The 22065-nt window shown below is 49.0% G+C and overlaps 1 protein-coding gene across 1 annotated transcript in view; it reads right to left on the reverse strand.

The window, feature by feature from the left end:
• The window catches only part of LOC135899118 (pancreatic triacylglycerol lipase-like), a 39061-nt gene extending 19688 nt beyond the window's left edge, over positions 1 to 19373 (reverse strand). Inside the window, exons 1-4 of the mRNA XM_070521991.1 lie at positions 19314 to 19373; positions 12265 to 12426; positions 11266 to 11577; positions 9555 to 9801 (exon numbers count right to left, since the gene is read on the reverse strand). Coding sequence (XP_070378092.1) covers positions 9555 to 9801; positions 11266 to 11577; positions 12265 to 12426; positions 19314 to 19373 — 781 coding nt within the window. The remainder of the gene's footprint in view (positions 1 to 9554; positions 9802 to 11265; positions 11578 to 12264; positions 12427 to 19313) is intronic.
• Between the last annotated feature and the right edge of the window lie 2692 nt (positions 19374 to 22065).

Consider the following 22065-nt stretch of genomic DNA (forward strand, 5'->3'; position numbering starts at 1 on the left):
ATGCAGCCCACCCCCTCTGGGGTTATACGTACACCAACCCCAGGGGAAACATGCTTCACAAAGTTATTGAGGACATGGATCTCACACTCGTCACCGATCCAAAGAATAGCACGAGGCTCGGCACAAGTGTTCAAAGAGACACGAACCCCGACTTAACCCTCACCAGAAATATCCCCCAAGCTTGCTGGACCAATCTGGAGGAGTACCTAGGCAGCGACCACGCGCTGCTAGCCACCACTCTCCATGGGCTCGAATACAAAGCCAGGATAGGCACGGCTCGCCTCACGGATTGGACCAAGCTGCGGGAGATAAGAGAAGAAAGAGCTGCGAACGAACAGAGCCAACAGCTTCAGTCAATTAAGGACTGGATCACTCAGCTTCAGAAGGATGTGAAGGCGCACACCAAAATGCTTGAAACACATCGCGAAAATCGCTCACACATCGCGACTGTGCCAGTCGTTGTTTCTTCTCTGACCGACTCGTGACGGTGGTGGCGTGATCGGCACGAAGGTGGCGTGACTTGTGCACTCGAGCTTTGGTGCTGCGGATCCCCTCCACGTGGGCCCCTCTCGGAATGGTTGGATAGGTGTACGGTGCGGATTCTTCTAGACTCCAACCCGCTGTCTCCGATTCGGTGAGGTGTTCCGGTGGCTGTTTTTCGTCCTTGGTTTTTTCCAGTGTTCAGCTGAGGGTTCCTAGCTTCCTACCTTGTGTAGTGTTAGCTTAAACTTCGGCTAGGCACGGGCGCCACGTGGTTTTTACCGCGATGGTGGCCCCTTCGCGGCTTCGGCCGCTTACGTTTTTCGGGCGAGTTCCGAAAGGCGCATCCAACGTAGATGTTTGCAAGGCGCTCGTAAAGCGCTTCTCGTTGAACGACCTTAAGTCAGTGCAGGACTTTGGTGCAGGACGGTTTGAGATAACGTTTAAGAGTAAGGCCGCGGTTGATCGCTTCTCAGCTGATCCCGCACTGCAGGTTCGTGATGTGGAAGTTCGGTTTGAGTATAGAGGTGTGCGTGTGAAGTTGGTTAGGGTGTTTGGCTACTCCGCGGATCTTCCGGACCAGGCTCTCGTCTCTGAGCTAGAGGTCTTCGGAAAGGTTCACGGGATCTCCGAAGAATGCGTGCCCGGTTTCCCTGCCGTTGGCACCGGTAACCGGCGCATTCGGATAGAGATGGCGCGGCCCGTTCCTAACCTTCTTCGTGTAGGTGAGCGTGTCGTTCAGTGTGAGTACGAAGGTGTAGTTAGGTTGTGCCGTAGGTGTAACTTGGAAGGACACCACGCCGCCGCGTGCGACACGCCTCAGTGCGCCCGCTGCGAGCAGTTTGGCCACGCGTCCTGCGACGCGGCGTGCGTACGTTGCGGCGGCGACCATGCGGTTTCGGCGTGTAGTGTCCGCACCTACTCGTCAGTAACCGCGCGGCCAGAACAGCAGAAACCTGCCGTCGTGGAAGCGGTTACTTCGCCGGTAGCTGAGACGGTTGCTGCCTTAGAGGAAGGAGAGAGCCAGGGCTCCTTGAGCGTGGTCGATGCCGCCGAGCGCGGCGGCGATTCCGTGGACGCTACCGAGGTCGGTGCCCCTTCCGCCACGGCAACGTGCGAGGGGGCAGCGAGCGAGGGGGCTGAAACGACGGTCGCTGCCGCCTCCGTGGCAGGTGCGTCTCTCGCTCTGCCGGTCGCTATCTCTGGCGCGTCCGAACCGCTGACTGGCGCGACTGACACTGCTCGTCGGTCGAACCAAAAGCGTAAGAGCCGGCGCGCACACCGCGCTGGTTCCGCTGCCAGCGCGGCGGTCGCGGAGCGTGAGTCAAGCTCGGACGAAGGTGGCTACCAGGGCTCGGCGACTGGCGCTCCAGAACTTAAGCGCAGTGCCATTGAAACGTCCGAATCTGATACCGAGCTCCCATCGGACACGGAGGGTTCTCCTCCTTGTCCCAACTGCGGATGGGGACGTTGCGATTGCTCGTTGCTCTCGGACAGAACCTATGAGTCTACTGATGAGGGGTCTCCAAGTTCGGAGACCCTCTCATAAGTAGTCTTTGCCTTTTTGTCATTAGCGGCTAGTATTACCTAATACTAGCCGGCTCTTTATTTATTTCCTAGCTCTTTTCGTTTTCCTTTGTTTCTACTAGCTTCTAGCTAATTTCTTTCTTCTTTAAAATGGCTCCTTCTCTCACTATAGCTACTTTTAACTGTCGGGGTTTGTCGCGCGCTTCTAAGCAGTTAGAGGTTGTAAATTTGGCTAAATCCAGAAAGGTAGATATTCTCGTACTGCAGGAAACTTACATTCATAGGCTAGGCCAGATCAGCCACTTCGACCGGATTTTTCGCACTCGGTCTTACTGGAGTTATGGCGCGACGGGCAGCCGGGGTACGGCCATCGTTCTGATGCCGCATTTCGACGGCCTTGTTATTCGCCATGCCAGGGATTCCGAGGGCCGCGTCTTGTCGGTGGATCTTGATTGTGGCATTCGAATTGTTAACGTGCATGCTCCAAACCAGGCTAGAGAACAAAAAGAGTTTTTCGGTACATTAGTACCGTATTTGGTCGGTCCCTCTCGACTAGTTCTAGTAGGGGACTTCAACTGTGTGTTAGAACTGGTTGACCGCCTCTCGCGTAGAGGGACTCCAATAACGAAAGATAAGCGTGGTAATGCTGTACTGCGAGACCTCGTCGATGAGCTGGGACTGGTCGATGCTTGGCGCGTGCTTCGCCCTGGACAGTCAGGAATGACATGGACAGGGAGGGGTGGGCAGAGCCGCATCGACCGTTTTTACATCTCGTCGTCACTGGCTCCCAGTATGCATTCTTCGTGGTTAATTCCTTCTGCTCTTAGCGACCACAGCTTCCTATTTCTGCGGTTTGCCGATTCTAGCTTAGTACCAAGAGCAAAGAGACCGTGGCGCTTAAATCCACGTCTCCTAAAAGATAGGCAGGCAACCGCAGAGGTATCATCCATACTATTTCGATCGCTTCACAACACAGCGAATCTAAGTGGTACGGAATGGGATAACGTGAAGGTCAGTGTGCGTGAGTGCTTCATGTCTTGGGGCAGGCGTCGAGCGCGCGAGGAGCGTGAGGAGATAAAAATCGTCTCCGACGCGATCCTCCTGCTCTCGAGGCCACTGTCCGGCGGGCCTGGAGTTGCTCCGGCGCTGGCCTCACTCCGAAAGGAACTTCGCATTCTCCTGCAGCGACGCTGGGATGGCTTGAGGGCCACAACCCGAGCAGAGCTGTGGGAAATGGAAGTGTGGTGCAGCAGAAATGTCCTACGTAAACATCTTTCAAGGAAGAGCACAACTCTCTCTTCCCTAATAGATCCACGCGATAATAGCATAGTCGACTCACCAGACGGAGTGCTTGCACTGGCGAGGCAGTTTTACATGTCTTTGTATGCCGAACCAGTTGCCTCTCCAGCTGTTTTTCCGTTTGCTTTACCAGCTGAGCCGCCGCAAGTGTGCGACTCAGCCATAGATGAGGACGAGCTATTTTCTGCCTTGAAGTCTATGAAGCGTAATCGCAGTCCAGGTTCCGATGGCCTTACAGTCGAGTTTTATGTTAAATTTTGGACAATGTTAGGGGAGCCGTTCACATCACTGGTGAACCGGCTACTCAGTGAAGGGACTTTGTCAGCGTCTCAACGAGAAGGGCTAATCACTCTCCTTTGTAAGGACGAATCGAGGAGCACTGATATGCGAGCATGGCGTCCAATCACGCTTCTGAACTGCGATTATAAGCTCATAGCAAAGTGTCTGTGTACGCGACTCACACCAGCGCTCAGCACTGTTTTGGGTCCGTACCAGGCATGCAGTGTCCAGGGGCGCTCTACTCAGCTTCACGGTATAGCATTGAGGGACCTTCTCCTGTGGGCAAACACCAGGAAACTTCCAGGTATTCTTTGCTCCTTTGATCAGGAGAAGGCTTTCGACATTATTAGCCATAGGTACCTTTTCCGTGTTTTGGAAGAGGCTGGTTTTAGTGTGGGTTTTCGGCAGATGGTCCAAGCTTTGTATTCTCGACCGACTTCTGCTGTTGTCATACGGGACCGCGTCTCGGAGGCGTTCATTGTGGGGCGTGGTGTACGGCAGGGGGACCCCCTCTCACCTGCCCTCTACGTGCTCGCTTTTGAACCGCTTCTGCAGAGGTTGTCTTGTGACCGCAGAATTGGCAGGTTCCTACTCCCACCAGGTTCCCCTCCGGTTGCGCTATTTGCCTATGCGGATGACTTGTCCATTGTCGTCTCGGACGAAGCCTCAGTTTGCGGCGTCTTGGAGGTCATGGACAGTTACTGCGGGGCGAGTGGTGCAAGGTTGAATAGGTCGAAAAGTGCAGCCATGTACTTGAACTCCACTCCGTCCAGTCCGCAGCCCGTTCATGGTCTCCCCGTGAAAACGCGGCTGCGCATTCTAGGCTTCCAATTCGAACCAGATGGTCTGTCTCCTGAAAACTGGCAACAGGCTAAGGAGAAGCTTGAAACCAGAATTCAGCAGTTCAGCGCGTTGTCATGCCCATTGACTGCTCGAGCGACAATCCTGCGCTCACTTTTGTTTTCATTCCTGACGTATGTGGCGTGTGTGTCTCCTGTTTCAACCCGAACCAAGCTCATCTTGGAGAGGGTTCTCTTTCGCTTTCTTTGGAAGGGTACAACTGGTTGTGTAGCTAGGCGGGTGCTCAAGCTGCCCAGGGATAAGGGAGGACTCGGAATTCCCGACCTGGGCATCGTGGCTACCGCACTACACGTCAGATGGACCCAGGTCGCTCTTAACTCGGATATGCTCCTGACTCGAAGCTTTACCTCGTTTTTCCTTAGCACCCGACTCCGCTTGTTTTCGCAGAGCACATTTTCCCACTGTGCTCCTCGTTCAGGAACCCCATCCACCATTTATGCGGCGGCTGCCAACTCTTTGGTCAGCCTCCGCACGGTTCGCCCCGACATCGACGTAGTTTCAACTCCGCTCCAAGAGTTAGTAGACATCCTCACCCCAGGCCTCCCCCCGCATTGCCATATGTATGACCTGTCCATTCACAGGCCAAACTGGAAGCTCATCACGGCCAGTTTCCTCGACGCTAGGCGTGCCACTTTCATGTATCGCCTGGCGCGAGGGTGCCTGCCGTTGGGCTACAGGCCCTTCACAGCCGTCCCGGTTCGTGGAGCGTGCCCGTTCTGTGGCGCTCGTGAGGACACGGTTCATGCGTTTGCGCAGTGTTTGCTTCCTGCAGCTCTTCTCCGTAGGATTGCTAGTCTTTTTAATCTCCCAGGCATTCCCTATCAGACAGTCCGATTTTTGCACCCTTTGCCTAATCAGGCGGTCAACCAGTTCGTGCTTCTCCTCGCTGAGTGCTCCTACCAAGTTTGGTTGGCACGCCGCGATGCAGTTTTCGGGGGGAGGGCGCCGGGCCTTCACGAAGTGCTTGCGAAAGCACGGAAGGAGGTCTGGTTTCATCTCACCCGGGAGCGGCACCGCTTGGGCGAGAAGAGGTTTCTCGAAGTGTGGGCCCGTCCTGCGGTAATTTTTGATGAGTCAGGTGGAAAGCTTTCCATTAAGTTATGATGCATGCTCCTAAGGTCGCTCGACTCGGCCGTGTGCGCCAGTCGATCTACGGGGTTTTGTTTGGTTCAGTGGAACCCAGAGCTAGAACCGGTGGCGGCGCACCCTTGGTTGGTCGCGCTGCTCCGCGGACGGCTTTGGTGCTCTGCATGGTTGTATGCCTTGGCCTCTTTTGCGCCGAGGCAGTCCGAAGGTCAGTCAGGCTCTGTACGACCAGCATGGCTGTTTGTGTGTTGCGTGCGGTAACTTTGTGTTGCTGCACCACAACAGCCCCCTTGTCCGGGAAGGACCGTTGGCCCGAACCAAGTCCCCCCACCGAGTCAACCCGGGTTGTGGGGGAGTACCGGGGTCGACGTATCGGATGATGATGGGTTGATGAGATATGTATGCTCATGGACGCGGTGCCTTCAAAGGTGCCAAGTCCTCCTCCCATCTGACAACGGTACCACTCCAAGCATCGACGCTCGCTTGCTCCACATGTGGGAAGCCCGGCGTAGCCTGCTGAAGCGTTGGAAAAGGCAAAGATTCAATCGCAAGCTCAAGAGGCGAATAGCACTACTCACACAAGAGGCTGCGGAATACGCTACCACACTATGCCGAGAGAATTGGCTATCCCTCTGCGACAGCTTGAGAGGAAGACTGAGTACTTCCAAGACGTGGAAGTTATTGAGGTATTTAATCAACCCGGCCAGCAGCAAAACGGAATCCCACCACAATATGGCCCGAGTAATTCACCAATTTCCTGGAAATGAGGCGGACCTCCTTTTGGCTCTCAAAGCCCAGTACTTCCCCACACAGCCATCGGAGCCTCTGCCACCCTACACCGGCACCCCTAACGAGCTCCTAGATGAGGACATTCATCTACATGAGATAACAGCGGCGATAATGGGCTTGAGACGCCACACAGCCCCGGGAATGGACCAAATGATCAATAAGGCACTCGTAAATCTTGACAGCCCCTCGCTACTAGAGCTTACCGCTCATCTTAATGAAGTATGGAGGAAAGGAAACCTTCCCGAGGACTGGAAAATAGCCGAGGTTCGTCTGATACCGAAGCCCGGCAAGCCACCAGCCATTGAGAACCTACGACCGATCTCCCTCACTTCGTGTGTAGGAAAGCTCCTAGAGCACATCGTTCTCAATCGGTTACAACCATTCCTGGAGGACTCGGGGAAACTTCCAACAACGATGATAGGATTCCGTCCACACCTCTCAACTCAAGACATCCTACTTCAGCTGAAAGAGGAGGTGATTGTACCAGCGACACGCAACTCCCCCACGGCTATCCTCGCCTTAGATCTTAAAGGGGCGTTCGATAACGTCAAGCACACAGCAATCTTACAGAGGCTAAACGCGCTGGGCTGTGGGGCCAGGCCGTACTCCTATATCAGAGATTTCCTCTTAGATAGAAAAGCCATCCTAAAGGTCGGGGACAAAGCCACAAACCCCTTCCTACTGGGCGGGCGCGGCACACCACAGGGCGCAGTGTTATCCCCTCTCCTTTTCAATATCGCCCTAATAGGCCTACCGCCGCTCCTCGATAACATCCCAGGGATCCGGCATGGCCTATATGCTGACGACATTACCATCTGGTCGTCCACAGGGTCCATCGGGGAAATGGAGAACCGCTTGCAGGAAGCTGCTGACGTGGTGAGCGACTATGCTAAGTCATGCGGGCTCAGCTGCGCCCCCCAAAAGTCGGAGCTACTCCTGGTCTCACCGCGAAAGAAGCACAGATGCGACTCGCCCACTATCAACATACAGCTGGAGGGACACACCATCGTTCCGTCTCGGAGCGTAAAGATATTGGGAATGGTTTTCCAGTCGGATCGCACCAATACAATATTAATTCAAAAGCTTAAGACTACAACAGCCCAAGTTACGCACATGATCCGACGAATAACAACCAAGACAAGAGGCATGGGGGAGGCGGACACGCTTCGGCTTGTCCAAGCCTTCGTCGTGTCTCGAATAACTTACGCTATTCCGTACGCACTACTCAACGAGACGGAACTCAAGAAAATCAACACAATGATCAGAAAGGCATATAAGCAGGCGATGGGTCTGCCAATCAGTACGTCCACAGAACGCCTACTACGACTAGGTGTGCACAACACGGCCGAGGAGCTGATCGAGACACATTTATCCAGTCAGCGAACAAGGCTGGCGATTACGGAAGCAGGGAGGTCCATTCTCTTACGCCTGGGGCTCTCTGCCCCTATGAGCCATCCGACGCCTCAGACTGTGAGCTTACCCCATGTCATCCGGAGAAAAATCACCGTACGTCCTCTGCCTCGCAACATGCACCCAGTGCACCACGCAGAGCGAAGGGAGGCCCGCGCCCTGGCCATACACAAGCGATACGGAACTTTACCCTCTACAGCCTACACTGACGCGGCTTCTTACTCCAGACGCGCAGCCACAACAGCCACCGTAGTCGTCAACACAGAACACCGGAGCAGCATTTCGCTCACACGAAACAATCCCCTCCAAGCCGAGGAAGCGGCCATAGCCCTCGCTCTCTCCCAAACAGAGGTTGAAGTCATAGTGACCGACTCCGAACAGGCGTGCCGCAACTTTGCTAGCGGCAGAATTCATGCCACTACACTCCGGATCATCAATCAAAAGCCGCCAACGAGATCAGTCATGATCATCTGGGCGCCAGCTCATCAAGGCATTCCTGGCAACGAGGTCGCCAACCACGTGGCTCGAGATCTGACCCACCGAGCCGAGGCCGAGGAATCTGAACCCGAGCGCATGCACCCTCTAGTCTCTTACCAAGACATCACACAACACTACAAGCTAACCCGCAGAACATATGCACCCCCACACAAGTCACTACCTAGAGAGCAGGAGCGATTCCTCCGGGCTCTACAGGTCAATACATTCCCCCACCCAACCAGGAATCACCTCATAGACCCTACAAAATTCTCTCCGCAATGCCGCTTCTGCGCAGAGCCCGGGTCCCTCAGGCACATAGTAGGAGGTTGCAGAGCGGCACCATTAAATCATCCGAACCCTTACCCCACTAACGAGCTTTGGGAGAGAGCCTTGGCCAGCTCCGACCTCGAGGATCAGCAACGGCTGATTGCGAGGGCCCAGGACGCGGCCCGAGCTCAAGGCATTCTGGACTGAGGACGCCTCTCCCTAGCTGCTTCACCTAATAAAAATGTTTATTCTCTCTCTCTCTCTCTTGTCTCCAGCCTGCTTCTTGCCTGCCCTAGCATTGAAGTCGCCCATCAGTATAGTGTTTTTTGCTATGACTTTACCCATCGCTGATTCTATACGTCTTCATAGAAGCTTTCGACTTGCTGGTCATCATGACTGGATGTAGGCACGTAGACCTGTACGGCCTTCAATTTGTACCTCTTATTAAGTTTCACAACAATACCTGCCACCGTCTCGTTAATGCTGTAGAATTCTTTTATGTTACCAGCTATATCCTTATTAATCAGGAATCCGACTCCTAGTTCTCGTCTCTCTGCTAAGCCCCGGTAGCACAGGACGTGCCCGCTTTTTAGCACTGTATATGCTTCATTTGTCCTCCTAACCTCAATGAGCCTTATTATATCCTATTTAATGCCCACTAATTCCTCCAATAGCACTGCTTGACTCGCCTCACTAGATAATGTTCTAGCGTTAAACGTTGCCAGGTTCAGTTTCCAATGGCGGCCTGTCTGGATCCAGATATTCTTAGCACCCACTGCTGCGTCATAGGTCTGACCGCCGCGGTGGTCAGTGGTCACGCTAATGATGTAGACATTCAATGAATTCTGCTGTTAATCAGCTTTCTTATTTTTGTCAGAGACGACTTTTGAAAAAAATGGAGCTAAAGCTTCCGGGGGGGACCCGATGCCCGCTCTGCTGAACACGAACGCGTACAGTTGCAGCGTTGCCTTGCACTAAGCACTGTGCCAGGAAACATTACATTCCGGTTTCGAATTGCTATTTAGTGGAGCTGCTACGTCCAATTAAATGGAGAACCGAATTGTCGAGGAAGGATATACCTGTGATGCGCCCCAGGCTGTGGCCAGTGATGTTGCGGAAGTGGCGACCGCAGAAGCCAGCGACGTGAGCCCCGAGGCTGAATCCCACCAGATGGACGTGGCTCGCTCTCAGGAGAGAGCTCCTGAGGATTTCTTGAAGCAGCAACGAAAGCTGAGCCCCGACCAAGGCCGTGTTAGCAGCCGCAGCTCTGTAATTCGGGAACTTTGCTCCATTCCGCCAGTTCACGGTGACTACGTTGGCGTTAACCTGACAGGAATGTTAGAGACGACGCGCTATAATTAACGAAAAACCTGCGAATGCCCTCTCCATCCGCACGCACGTACTGAGGCCAGTTCCCAGATCTATTACATTCCTTTACTCCGAGGTCTTCGTGGCACAGAGTCTCCAGCAAAAATTACCACAAGAAAATCTGGGCGCTTTAAGGTATCTGCCTGAGCTCCAAGCATGGCTGTTCAGCCATCATATAAGAACGATGGTTAAAACATAGATTTGCCTAAACTACCTCATTCTGGCTTCAGACGACTTTTAGACTTTGTAACTTTTCTTTCCAATTAAATACTGCGTTATAACTGCAAAACCTCGCATTAATTAGCGTGCGAGTCTTCTGCGCATAGACAAATAAATTTCTTCGGAATTTGGTTGAATAAGGCAAACAAAGCGTAGTAACTAAAGGCACAAAAACAGAGATCAGACAAGTCCGTCTACCATATACCTATGATTCCCATGGTAACTGAACGATCGTAGTATCTAGGTAATTATACCAGGAGCATTTAGGCTTCGCGCCGTCATCGTGTTCCCTTGTGCAATGTGCTCAGCTCGCTCCATCTTCGACAGATACGTGGGTGCGTGGACTGGAGCTGAGGCGTCATTGGATGAAGAGTGGGATTTCTGTTTCAAGTATCAGGTATAATCGCAAACTAAGCATACATTTCCATCCACGAAGCTTATCGGAGGCAACCTTGGAGGATAGAGCGCTCTCTCGCTGAGCACGCAGCGCGGTCCCCGAGCTCGGAGGCCGCTTACGCTCCGCCGAGGGTGAAATGTGGAAAAAGTTGCGGCAGAAACGATCTCACGATGATAGTCAATTTTAGCACGATTAACAATGAAGCATTATGGTACGATTAACACTGGAGCAATGCTGCCACACACCGCACCGCCACTGCCGAAACGCGTCACGTATGAGGCGCGTACTGCGACCCAGCTCCTCTCCCGCACTTCCCTCCGAACGCGCTGCGCCATCTGGCGACGCCACCGCGAAGTCCGTGCGTGGCGCATGTGTGAACATACAATCAGAAAAGATTGTATGAATATCTATATATCACGCGGACTCGATGTCGGCGCGGCGCCGGACCACATGGCACACACCCAGCGACGCAAGTTGGCTTGAAAGAGATTCGATACAAACGGACAAACCGGAAAGTGGGTAAAGTGCCCGAACAATGCTAATCGTGCTAAACTGAGCATCGACCATCAAACCTAGGGTTTTGCTGCACGACATGAGAAAAATTTTGCTATGTCTCGTAACGTCATCACGGTGTCAATGACGCAAGGACTGGCGTTTCGAGACCAACCTTATGTTTCCCAGCCTCCATGCTTGCCAAGTGTCATTCCTTTAAAATACGAGAGGCATGTATGGCAGATTCTACAACTTCCAAAATACGCGTCACCACTCCTACGAGGAGACAAGATATGCAACTTTTTTCTTCTGACCTCGTCCAGGAGAGCGTTCTTGAGGTTGGTCACCCACGGTACGCCGACGTGCTGCATGAACCCGTGTATTATGACAACGAGGGGCTTTTCCCCCAAGTCCCACTGGTTGATTCCGATAGGCATTGCTCGCAGCAAGAGTTCGGCGTCCACACCGCGACTGCGTCGGTCTTTGTAGAAACGAAACTTTGTCCCCAGCTCTCGGGGTGACGCGGGGCCACCGATTTCCAACGCCATCCTATTACCCGGATGGAAGCATCCTAAACGGGCGTAACAGACGTGGCCTGCCCGCGGCTTCTCGACGACGTCCATCATCTGCGAAGGCAAAGAAAAGGACGATTGGCGCTGCGGTTTCGGTGTATGTTCGCAAGGAAACGTAAACTATGCAGTTTGGCACTAGTCACGAGACTTTAAGTTCTTTTTATTGTATGATGAAACATCGCTGGCACCCCAAAGTTCAAATCAATCAATCAATCAGTCAATCAATCAATCAATCGATCTATGAATTCTTCGTGGAAGTGTTTCAGCACAAACAAACCATTGGAAATAAATTCCATGCCCTTCCACACTGTGAAGAAGGATGATCAGCAAATCTGGGAATGTGCGCCCCTTAATGGCGAAGTGCCTCTCCACTGCGGGTCGGCCTGGTATTGTACTATCTTCGGGATCGGCCGACGTACGAAAAATTGTTGGCCTATGTCCCCGGAGACGAGATCTGCCAGAACTTAGCCATAAATAACTTCGCTGTAAAAACAAACAAATGACAGGACAGAGTACTGCACTCTGTCCTTTCTGTTCTTGTTGTTGCTTTCCTACACTTTGTGTACGCTGAAACGCTGCCACGGAGAATGCGTCACACAGTGTTCGCAGGGAGGACACAGTGTCCTCCCTGCGTGGAGCCTAACCGACTCTGCAGGCATTTTCACTAAAGTTGCTCTCTCTCTATCTCTCACAGTGTTCTGCTGGCAGACATTGTGGAAGTTCACTATGAAGCCATCGTACCTTTTTCAAAGCACCGCTGTTCTTCTTCATAAGTGTGGTGTTCAAAGCCCGCACAAGAGATTTGTAACTCTGGGCAGCGGGATTCCCCGAAGTCAAGTGTTCTGGTTCTTCGTAATGCGCGAACCGCTGATGAGCTTTGTGCTCCAAGAGTTTTGTCACTTCCTGCGTTAAGGATGCAAAAAAAATTTTAGTTTTGATGCTTCGCGCCGCCTGTATAAAGCACGTAAGAAGAGAACCATCAATTTCGCCGACCGGAAGCAAATGCCTAAAAAAGAAAAAAAAACTGAATTCGTTTGGTTTGCAACCTCACGAATACAACATGTCCTGAACGTGCTTGAATAAGGACGAGGACCGGAATAAGAAATACGAAGGGACCGGCTTAACCACGATATCTCAATTTTAGTAAGGAGGAGTGGGCGAGGCTCTGTAGAGAGTTTCTTCACTTTCACATCTACTGAGCTTGGAACGGGTGAAATTGTCTTCGGTTCACTCTCGGAACTTCTGTTGGCACAATAAATTTTAATATTTGAAGATCATTCATGGTGTAGTATGTCTACCGCGAGTTCATTGCACTATATTAATGCGATCCGGAAACGCCGTCGCTGTATAAGAATAGAGAAAGTAGCGCCTAACCGGGTAAATTTTTATGACGCTGTTGTGTGTATTGAGTGCACGTTAAACAATCCTCAGGTGGCCAAACTTTATACGGATTCCCCTACTACGCCAGGCCTCATATTCACACCGTCGTTTTGGCACGTAAAGACCCCAGAATTTTTTGACGCTATTCCATCATCTGCCCCATCGTCAATTTAGACATTGTTCTCTATATCGCTGCTGTGCACAACATCATACTGTAAAAGATCAAACGAAAAGAAGTAGACCCGTGTAAAAATGGGTTTGAGCTGTAAAAATTCTTTTATACTGAAAGTGTTACCAAACGAGTACACATTAAAGCCAAGAAAATGTGCTAAATGGGGCGCTCTTTTTCTACCTTGCATTCGATTACTCAACGGCGAAAGAATATTGTGCACTTGCCTCAATTGTATCAATGGTATCAGCACGTGTTTCCAGGCGATGTTGGCCATCTCCTGCATGTGAAGCCCCTCTGACTACTGCGTCGTTTTTCTTATCATAGTTGTGTTCAGTGGCACTTATTGCTGCGGAGATAGCTGAAAAACAGGAGCAGGAAACGGAAAAAAACAGGAACAGGAAAAACAGGGAACGACAAGCTGCGGGAACTTGAAGGGTCGTCGCCACCCGTCTTTCCTTCTTGCGCTTTTTCTGCCTTACTAACCGTATTATCGTATAGTAAGAATGGTGTTTTTGGTGTCCTAGAGAGGTACTTTACTGATGCAGAAGAAATCATTTTTCTCTTTAGTGTCCCTTTAATATAACTCGAAGGACCGCTGAGCGTGGTTCAATTCAACATTAACGCCTTCGCATTCACAACTCATATGAAGCGCTTAGGTGTCCTCGTACATTTTTTTTTCCTCTGTACCATCTAAGAGACCGCTAGCAAGCGATGTGCTTTAATATTACGGCTAAGTGCTACGCGCTCATTCTTCCACCACATACAACACGTTTACCTACCGCACAGGAGCGCCGTCGCCGCATGCACGCGCATTTCTCTCCCGCTGCGACGTCGACGTCAAACTGCACAGGAGGAACGCCCCGCCAGTCAGCTTTGTATCGACCTTTTTCGGTTATCAGCTTCCTCGTTCCGACGTTTGCCGAATTCGCGGATTTTGTAGATAGAACGTTACGTCCTTCTATTGTTACAAGGTATTTGAGTAATAAATTTCGCATTCGAAGTTACTTGCAGTCCGAATTACACCCTGTCTCACTCGCCGCTGATTTCGCAAAGCGAACGTACGATCACGCAATGTCACTGACACAAAGCACTATCATATGTACGTATAGAGTGTTCCGTCGGCCGATAACGATTGGACCGTTTACAGTGCTGTTCGTTTGGCGGTAACGTACAAACTTCGATAAGAGGAATCTCTACTGCGGATGGTTTTCTATAAGCCTTTTTCGTAACAGCTTCCCGCCCGCATCGTTGTGATGAAAAACAATGCCACTTCAACTGCCACCACGCCCCCTCCCCGAAACAGTACTCCACAGACACACATCTTTCTTTAACGCCCACGGTGTCCAGGCAAGTGCGATCACCTTTGCAAAGTGAGGCAATAAAAGGTGTTTCAGGCGAATGCCACATAAGTGGGCCAATGTGCCAAGCCGATAGACGAAGCACGTGTCCGGTTCACGGGCGTCGCTCGTGATTGAACGTGAACGAGCGGGGCAAGAGCCTCGCTCGCTCAACCCGTAAGTCCAGCCCCTGCATCGCGCTAGAGTCTTCGTGCAGGCGCAATTGGGTTTCAGTTTTTTTTTATTTAAAGAGAAAAGCTCTTATTCAAATGCCCACGCGAAGCGCCGTAAAACATGTTCTCAATCAACGAAAGCTAAACCCATTGCTCAGCAAAACGCCCTACTTCCAAGGAATATAAATTCTAATAAATGCCTTATATGTTTCACTCCGAAAGTTATCACTTAATGACTCAGATAATATAATCGGTAGCTGCCATCTAAAGAGACTAAATGATTAATAATTATGTGACCAAACTTTGTCGCATCTACTACACACAAAGATCAGTTTCGATTATGGCTCTCACAAAGTGCTTTCAACGGTCCCTAGAGAATTTAACTTTTGCTTAAATGTCGAAATTTTGCGATTTTCCGCATTTAAAGAATAGTCATATTCTAGTGACCATTGAAAGCAGTTACAGTTCATCGCAATGCCACACGATTCGAGTGGAGAATATGGTGCTCCGCTGTGTCCAACGATTTGATCGATCCAACAATAATAGCAGCGTCATGTTTCACCCCTGATCAGTCACGAATTTTCACGATGAGTGCGCAACAAAGGCCCGGTCCAATCACTTCAATGCAGGAACACAAACGAAGCGAGCCGTTACTAATAGTTTAGCCATTCTGAATGACAACAGAACAACAGCTTATACCACGTGTCCCACGTAACTTGTGCCAAATTTTTAAGAGACTATGAAACTGCCACGTAGGTGGATAGAAACAAAGTAATGTTTTTACCGCCGCTTGGAGCAAGTCAGACTATTTTCTTTGTATTTCGCTTAATTGCATAATTAGTTATTAATAATGAATTAACTTCTCAAATATGGCATTCAGAGCAACAGTGTCAATGAGGAAATGTGGACCATCCTGAAAAACGCCCGATCCAGCATTCTGTTGGTTAATATGTGCTACATAAAAGTTTTTTTTTTTTTCCAAGCCTGAAAGAAAATCTGCGAAAAATGAAAAAGCGCAGCGCGACTAGGCGCGACTAGTTAATAACAAATTATGCAATTAGGCGAAATTAAAAAAATAGTAATCAATGGCAAAAGTTACCAGTATCATGGCCTCCTTCGTTCGAATGTGAGAGGTGGTGGTCTTAGCGTGTATGTAAAGAGTTGTTATGCACAGAGTGTGTTAGACGTTCCTGTAATAAATTCCAATGTTGAGTGTTTAGCCGTATTACTGTCCAGTGTCATTGTAGCTGTTGTATACAGAGCTACCGCAGGGAACAAACTACCTTTTTTCAACTTTGTCGAAAGCTTACTCTTGAACCTCGCCGATTCCCGGTTGCCTTTTGTAATAATGGGTGATATTAACATTAACCTCATGCACGATGATCACAGTACGCGCGAATTTAATAGCCTTATAGCATCTTATGGTTGTTTAAATACTATAAACATATCTACTAGAATTAGCATTGCTACAGCTTCCCTACTGGATGCTTGTGTCACAAATATGGTGTCTCCAGAAACGGAGTGTGGCCTGTTATCTTCTGAAATCAGTGACCACATCCCGATTTTTTTTCTCTTTCTGTGAAGCGCATTAAGTCAGTATCCAAAAATGTATCGAGGGTAGCAAGGGCCATTTCCGATGAAAATCTCGGCAAACTTATGGCTCTCATTCAGAATATATGTGTTGGGAGCACGTATACAGCATATCTTAATTCAACGTGGCGTATACTGCTTTTCTTGAAAAGTTCATGGAATGTTATAATCCTGCGTTTCCTGCAATCGAGGTAAAACACAAAATCTAAATCCGAAAATCTAGAAAGCCGTGGGTTGATAAAGTGTTACATAACAGGATACGTATTAAAAATAAAATGTAACATGACTTTGTACGTACTCGAGATGCAGCCCTTTTTAGAGAGTTCAACAAATTCAGGAATAAACTAAATAAAGACCTCAAGTCTGCAAAAACAGCTCACTATACAAAATGGTTCTCCAGAATTTATAATGACCGCAAGAAAGTTTGGGGTGAGAGAAAAGAACTATTAAACAAACACAAAAAGTGCAACGACCACTCAGAAATCGCTGCATCTAATTCCCAAGCTAGCGGAACTCCAATTATCTAACACCATAAACCCCTTCTTCATTGAAGCTGGCAAGCCTACATTAGATCAAGCTCTCTCTAATGCTCCCGTATGCAACCTGATTATCACTTTACCTAACTCTATTTCGTTGCTGCGTGTGATCCCACAAGAAGTAGCTGCCTACATTGGGAAAATAAAAAGCAATGTCTCAGCAGGCCATGACGACATCAAAGCGATGCCATTGAAGTATGTGTCTGCATTACTATGCGAGGTTCTAGCGTATATTATAAATCTGATCTTCACAAGTGGTACGTTCCCAGATGAATTGAAGATTGCTCGTGTTTGTCCTATATATAAAGGAGGAAATAGAAATTAAATCACGAACTAAATCACGAACTATCGTCCCATCTCCGTGTTATCAGTGTTATGGAAGGTATTTGAAGGAGCCATTAATAGTAGATTAGAAAAGTTCTTTAGCGCTCATAACATTATTAAGCCCTCTCAGTATGGCTTATTGAAAAATAAATCGTTTGAGCAAGCCTTACTCTCCGTTAAAGAAAAGATTATTGACAACATTGAATCCAAAGCATACACTCTCGGTCTGTTCTTAGACCTCCGGAAAGCTTTTGATTGCGTACAGCCTGAAATTCTTTTAAGTAAACCGAACAGTTACGGCATACGCGGAATAGCTCTAAACCTGCTGAAAAGTTACCTAAATAACAGAATACAACACGTTAAATGGAATAATTCTGGTCTACATTTGTTTTTATTGTATATAAACGACATCTGTAACATACCTGATTCTCCAGATTTGGTTATGTATGCTGACGATACAAATATTTTTTTCACATCACGTACTCTCCGGAATTAGAAACTGCCGGAAAAAAAAAAGAGTAGTGGCTATTCCGTACATTAATTCAATGTCGCAAGTACGTTTGATGTTAATGTTGGCCTCACTGCTCCTCATAAGCTAGGTAAGATATGCGCTGCCGTGCAGAGGAAAAAGGAGCTGGTAAAAGGCAAAAAAAGAAGTTATTTGTCCAGTGAAGCACAATAAGAACAACAGTTTTACTGACTGTAGTATGGGTGTGGTTTATAAAATTCCCCTTAGCTGTGGCCAGTTCTACGTAGGGCAAACGAGGCGGTGTATCGATCAGCGGCTAATGGAACATAAAAGGTCGTTAACCGGTGGATCGCCTTCTAATCTTTCCCTACATTGCCAAGATTGTAACTGCACGCTAGAGTTAGCTGAATGCGCGATATTGTATAGTCACAAGAATGAAGATACGCGTCAAATGGTAGAGGCATGGCATATCTTTAATGGTGGAAGTGCGTGCGTGAGTCAGCCTTCGATTGCTTTACATAAGGACGAGATTAAGTGCCTTAACAGTTATCTCTCACGTAGACCGGCACGTGTACCCGACTGACACGTGGTGATACCATTCCAGAGCTTGCGCAGATGAGTTTTGTCTTCTTTCTTTTTTCGCCTCAGTGCACCCTTCAGTTGATAGTCAGCGTTCGTGTTGTCCACTTCTCTACTCTTGTGTCCTGTCTGCACGCCTCATCTCCTTTTGCATAATGAATCCTTGCCAACTAGCTCAGCTTTCTGTCGTTCTAAAAGACGTAATTCACTGCCAGAACTTAAAAGAAAATGGCATTTCAACCTTAGAAAAACGCAGAAAAATCAGTCACCTAGAAGGCTTTCTTGGCATAAAATTACTATTTTTTTGTAAAATATGAACAAATTTGCGTCACTGCGTCTGCGTGAAGTCTCGTACTATAGTACCAGACACAATAGCAAATACCCGTTGGGCCAGATTTTCGAGCGAACTGCGATATCTATAAAGATGGATTATTTTTTTATTTTTTTTAAAGAACGGTTAGAAATTGGAATTCTCTGCCTGAAAGTTTTTTTTTTTTCATCCAAAGGTGTTTATAACCAGCTGATTTTTCTTACGTAATGCTTTTCTTCTTTTAGTTCGTTACTTGAACTCTCTTTGTAATTTTGTTTTCTCAGCTCTTTATTTTTCTATTATTGTTCAGTATTCTGCACTGTCCTCTTATTTCTGCCATATTGCCCCTCCTGCTTCGGCCAAAGTATGGCTCGCAGTATTTGTAAAACAAACGTGCATGGCATGGCATGGCAAGAACTTTATTTTAGCCCAGAGAAACTAGGGTCCGAGGGCACGAGCCCCCAGGCTAAGTCGGTGGCTCCGCCCACGTAGGCACCGGTAGGCCAAAGGCTTTCCCGATGTCGTGAGCTCTCCAAACAAGGAATCAAAAATATTAGTGAATAATTTAATCAATGAATGCCTAATAATTAATGTGGCAATCGGTTATAAGCAATCGATTTTTTTTTTAACCTAGACGCACTCACGTGACCTTCTTCATGTAGTCCACGCTTCTCGTTCAACTTTCTCCACACGCATCTTCACCTCTTGCTTCGTGTAGTGCTTGTCTATACATAGTATGCACGTAACGTCACATCCGCTGCTGTCGTCTGGTTACGCTACCGTTCGCCATCTTGAGGAACGCTATGAACAGGCGCGCGCATATGCCTATAGGTTCCCCAACATGGCACCGCCGTAAACCGGAAGTCGCGGAGTATCCTTGAATGACGTACGTGCATACTATGTATTCGCGAGCGCCTTACCTGCAGGGGCACACTCCCACTCTGGGGGATCTTCTTTTCTGTTTCTTTTTTGTTAAGCATGTTTACATACCCAGTGGTCCAGCTTGTCTACTGGTACCCGTTGCGCAGTCACACATACCCAACCTGCCAAGTTGTACAAGTGTCAAGGCAGGAGCAACGGTGCCATCAAAATGTGGAATAGCTAAAGAAAGCTTTGCTTTAATAGATAAATAAATGAATAAATAAATAAATAAATAAATAAATAAATAAATAAATAAGTGGCGGAATGCAGAAACGCTCATCTGTACCATGCCTTGGGCGTACACACACAAAAAAGAAACCCAGACGGTCTAAATTACTTAAGAGCAACCCCTGCTCGTCCTTCTGCTACGACGTCTGTCGCTATATATTCGATAAATTATTTTGAGACATTAAACACCATAATTTACATTTAGGAGCCTGCTCACATTCCCTGATCTGTACCAACTGGATCATCCGCTTCAGTAAAACATTCAGTAATATGGAAATACAACCTTCGCCGAACCCTTGTAAGCAATGTAACAAATTCACATAAGATATAAAGTGACATATCGAATTTGTACGCTCTGAATGACCTAATGAATGCCGTTTACAGAACCGCGATATCTGTTCTTAACGCAGACCTATTAAGTCGTAAACTTCGTGCTTCTATTTTTTCAAAGTTTCGGATTTTTGAAAATCTTTTAAAACATTTTCAGGGCATAAATCAAAATTCCGCTACCAACAGTCACTAGAATTTAACTTCCTCTCTCAACTGCGACACATTTCTTTAAAATCGGTTCAGGGGTTATCTCATAAAAACGTTTTTGCTTTTTACATGCATTTGAATAGGCCGCGTCGGAGTTGGGGCCCGAGCTAAAGCTTGCTCTTGCCTACTCCCGACGAAGCGTCGCTTGTTAGGCCTAGAGGCCTAAGCAGCGCGGCCGACGCATTAGCTGGTGACAAGCCATCACGAAAACTCATCGTCGATGTATGTTCCCACTCGAACTTATCGAGCGTGAGGTCAGACGATCGGGCTAGCCTGTCGGCCCTAGCGGAGTACGGATTCACATGTGGTCCCCACATGTCCCGAAAGTTTGGCGGCGGCGGCAGACCACGCCAAGCCAATAGCAAGCCTACGTGCCGATGCCTCCGTAGGATAACGTCGGTTGCACGCTTGCGTATTTGCGGCGGTGCAGAGCGCGTGTGATTCGGTATCCGCACGGCAAGCTGCCGACGAGCCATCAAAATCCGCAGGTGACCCTTTGCTGGCCCATCAGAGGCAGCCGGCTTGCATTTTTTCGCCTAACCTGACTGACGTTACGCGCAAGCGCAAACATGCAGCTCTTCAAATCGGCGGTGTTTGTCCAAGGCAGCCAAGCAAGCGAACGAAGAAGGCACCTAGTGATGAAGAAAATCGCGCTTAAATTGTACGAAGAAGCGCACTCAGCACGTGGCACAGTGCCGCCGCCCAGGGGTATGCATAGGTAACGCTGAGCGAAGTGGAGATGGAGAAACGAGGCCAAGCGCCGCGAAGGCGGAAGGCAGGCGGATGCGCACTGGGTTGACCTCCTCGGGCTGTTGCCACTGGTTTTCTTTGCGAAGCAAACGTAGTGGGTTCGTCTCGTGGTAACGTCGTACTAGCGCACCGTACGTTGTGCGTGTGAGTGAAAGTGCGCGACGGTGAGCGTACGATGGCGGCTCCATCTCGCGTGCGCAAAGGGAGGAAGCGCGCCGTATTCCGTCACGCGCATTGCACGATGGCACCGGGGGAGGAGATGGAGCGGGGGCGTTGTACTTCGGTCGCGCGCGCGTTTATCTTGAAAGCGACCTGCTTTGGGGGCAGTCTAGGTAGGCCGACGGTTCTCAGCTTTGCGTGCGCTGTGTTCTCACCACGGAGTTTGCGTTGAAGTGATTGACAGCACGAAGATCGCTTCGCTCGCTGCTGCTGCCGCGTTTCCTCATGCCATCGTTTTGACAATGAGTGTCCGCATCGAGTGCGGGCACTTGCTGTTTGCCCGTGCGTGCTGACACCATGTTAGGTAATTTAAATAGTAAGCGAATGTTTACAACGAGGCGTTCTACTCTAGTGGCTGCCGCGTGTGGAACGGCCGCGCGAGCCCTGTCTTGAACACGACCTGTGATGCGGAATATATGTAGGCGTATAGGCACACCGAGGGCCGATAGCGTCGTGTGCGCTATAGCACCCATATACCCGCGTTCACGAAGTGAAACGTCACTTTTTTTCCGCCGATATCTGCCTGCATGTTTATAACGAATATATAATATAACGGAGATACCTTCTGTTCGACTCGTCGAACATCATTATAACAAAGTCGCATTTGACACTTCTCTTATGCCCTACATTTGTTATAAGCATACACGCTAATATCGACGAAACAAATTTGCAAATTACAGACTTACTTCGTTAAATTGACAATTCATTATATTCATATTCGTTATATCAAGGCTAGACTGTAGTTCATGCTTTACCACCTCAACAGTAACAGAACTCAAAATGTGACCTCTTCATTACATTACTGCAAGCGGTTGTAGCTTGCAGATTCACATCACTTATAATGGCACAGCAGAAGAGCGTTAAGATCCTCCCATGTTTTTAACATTGCACTCTATGAACTCTGGCCAAGCGATCCACTTCAGTTCACATTGGCCACAATCGTACCAGCGTGATCTTATAGTAAGTAACCACACTATGGTAAACCTGTACAATGACAATAAAATGAGCAACACAGTA

This window comes from Dermacentor albipictus, chromosome 7 (genome assembly GCF_038994185.2).
Source record: "Dermacentor albipictus isolate Rhodes 1998 colony chromosome 7, USDA_Dalb.pri_finalv2, whole genome shotgun sequence".
In the NCBI taxonomy this organism is placed as follows: Eukaryota; Metazoa; Arthropoda; class Arachnida; order Ixodida; family Ixodidae; genus Dermacentor; species Dermacentor albipictus.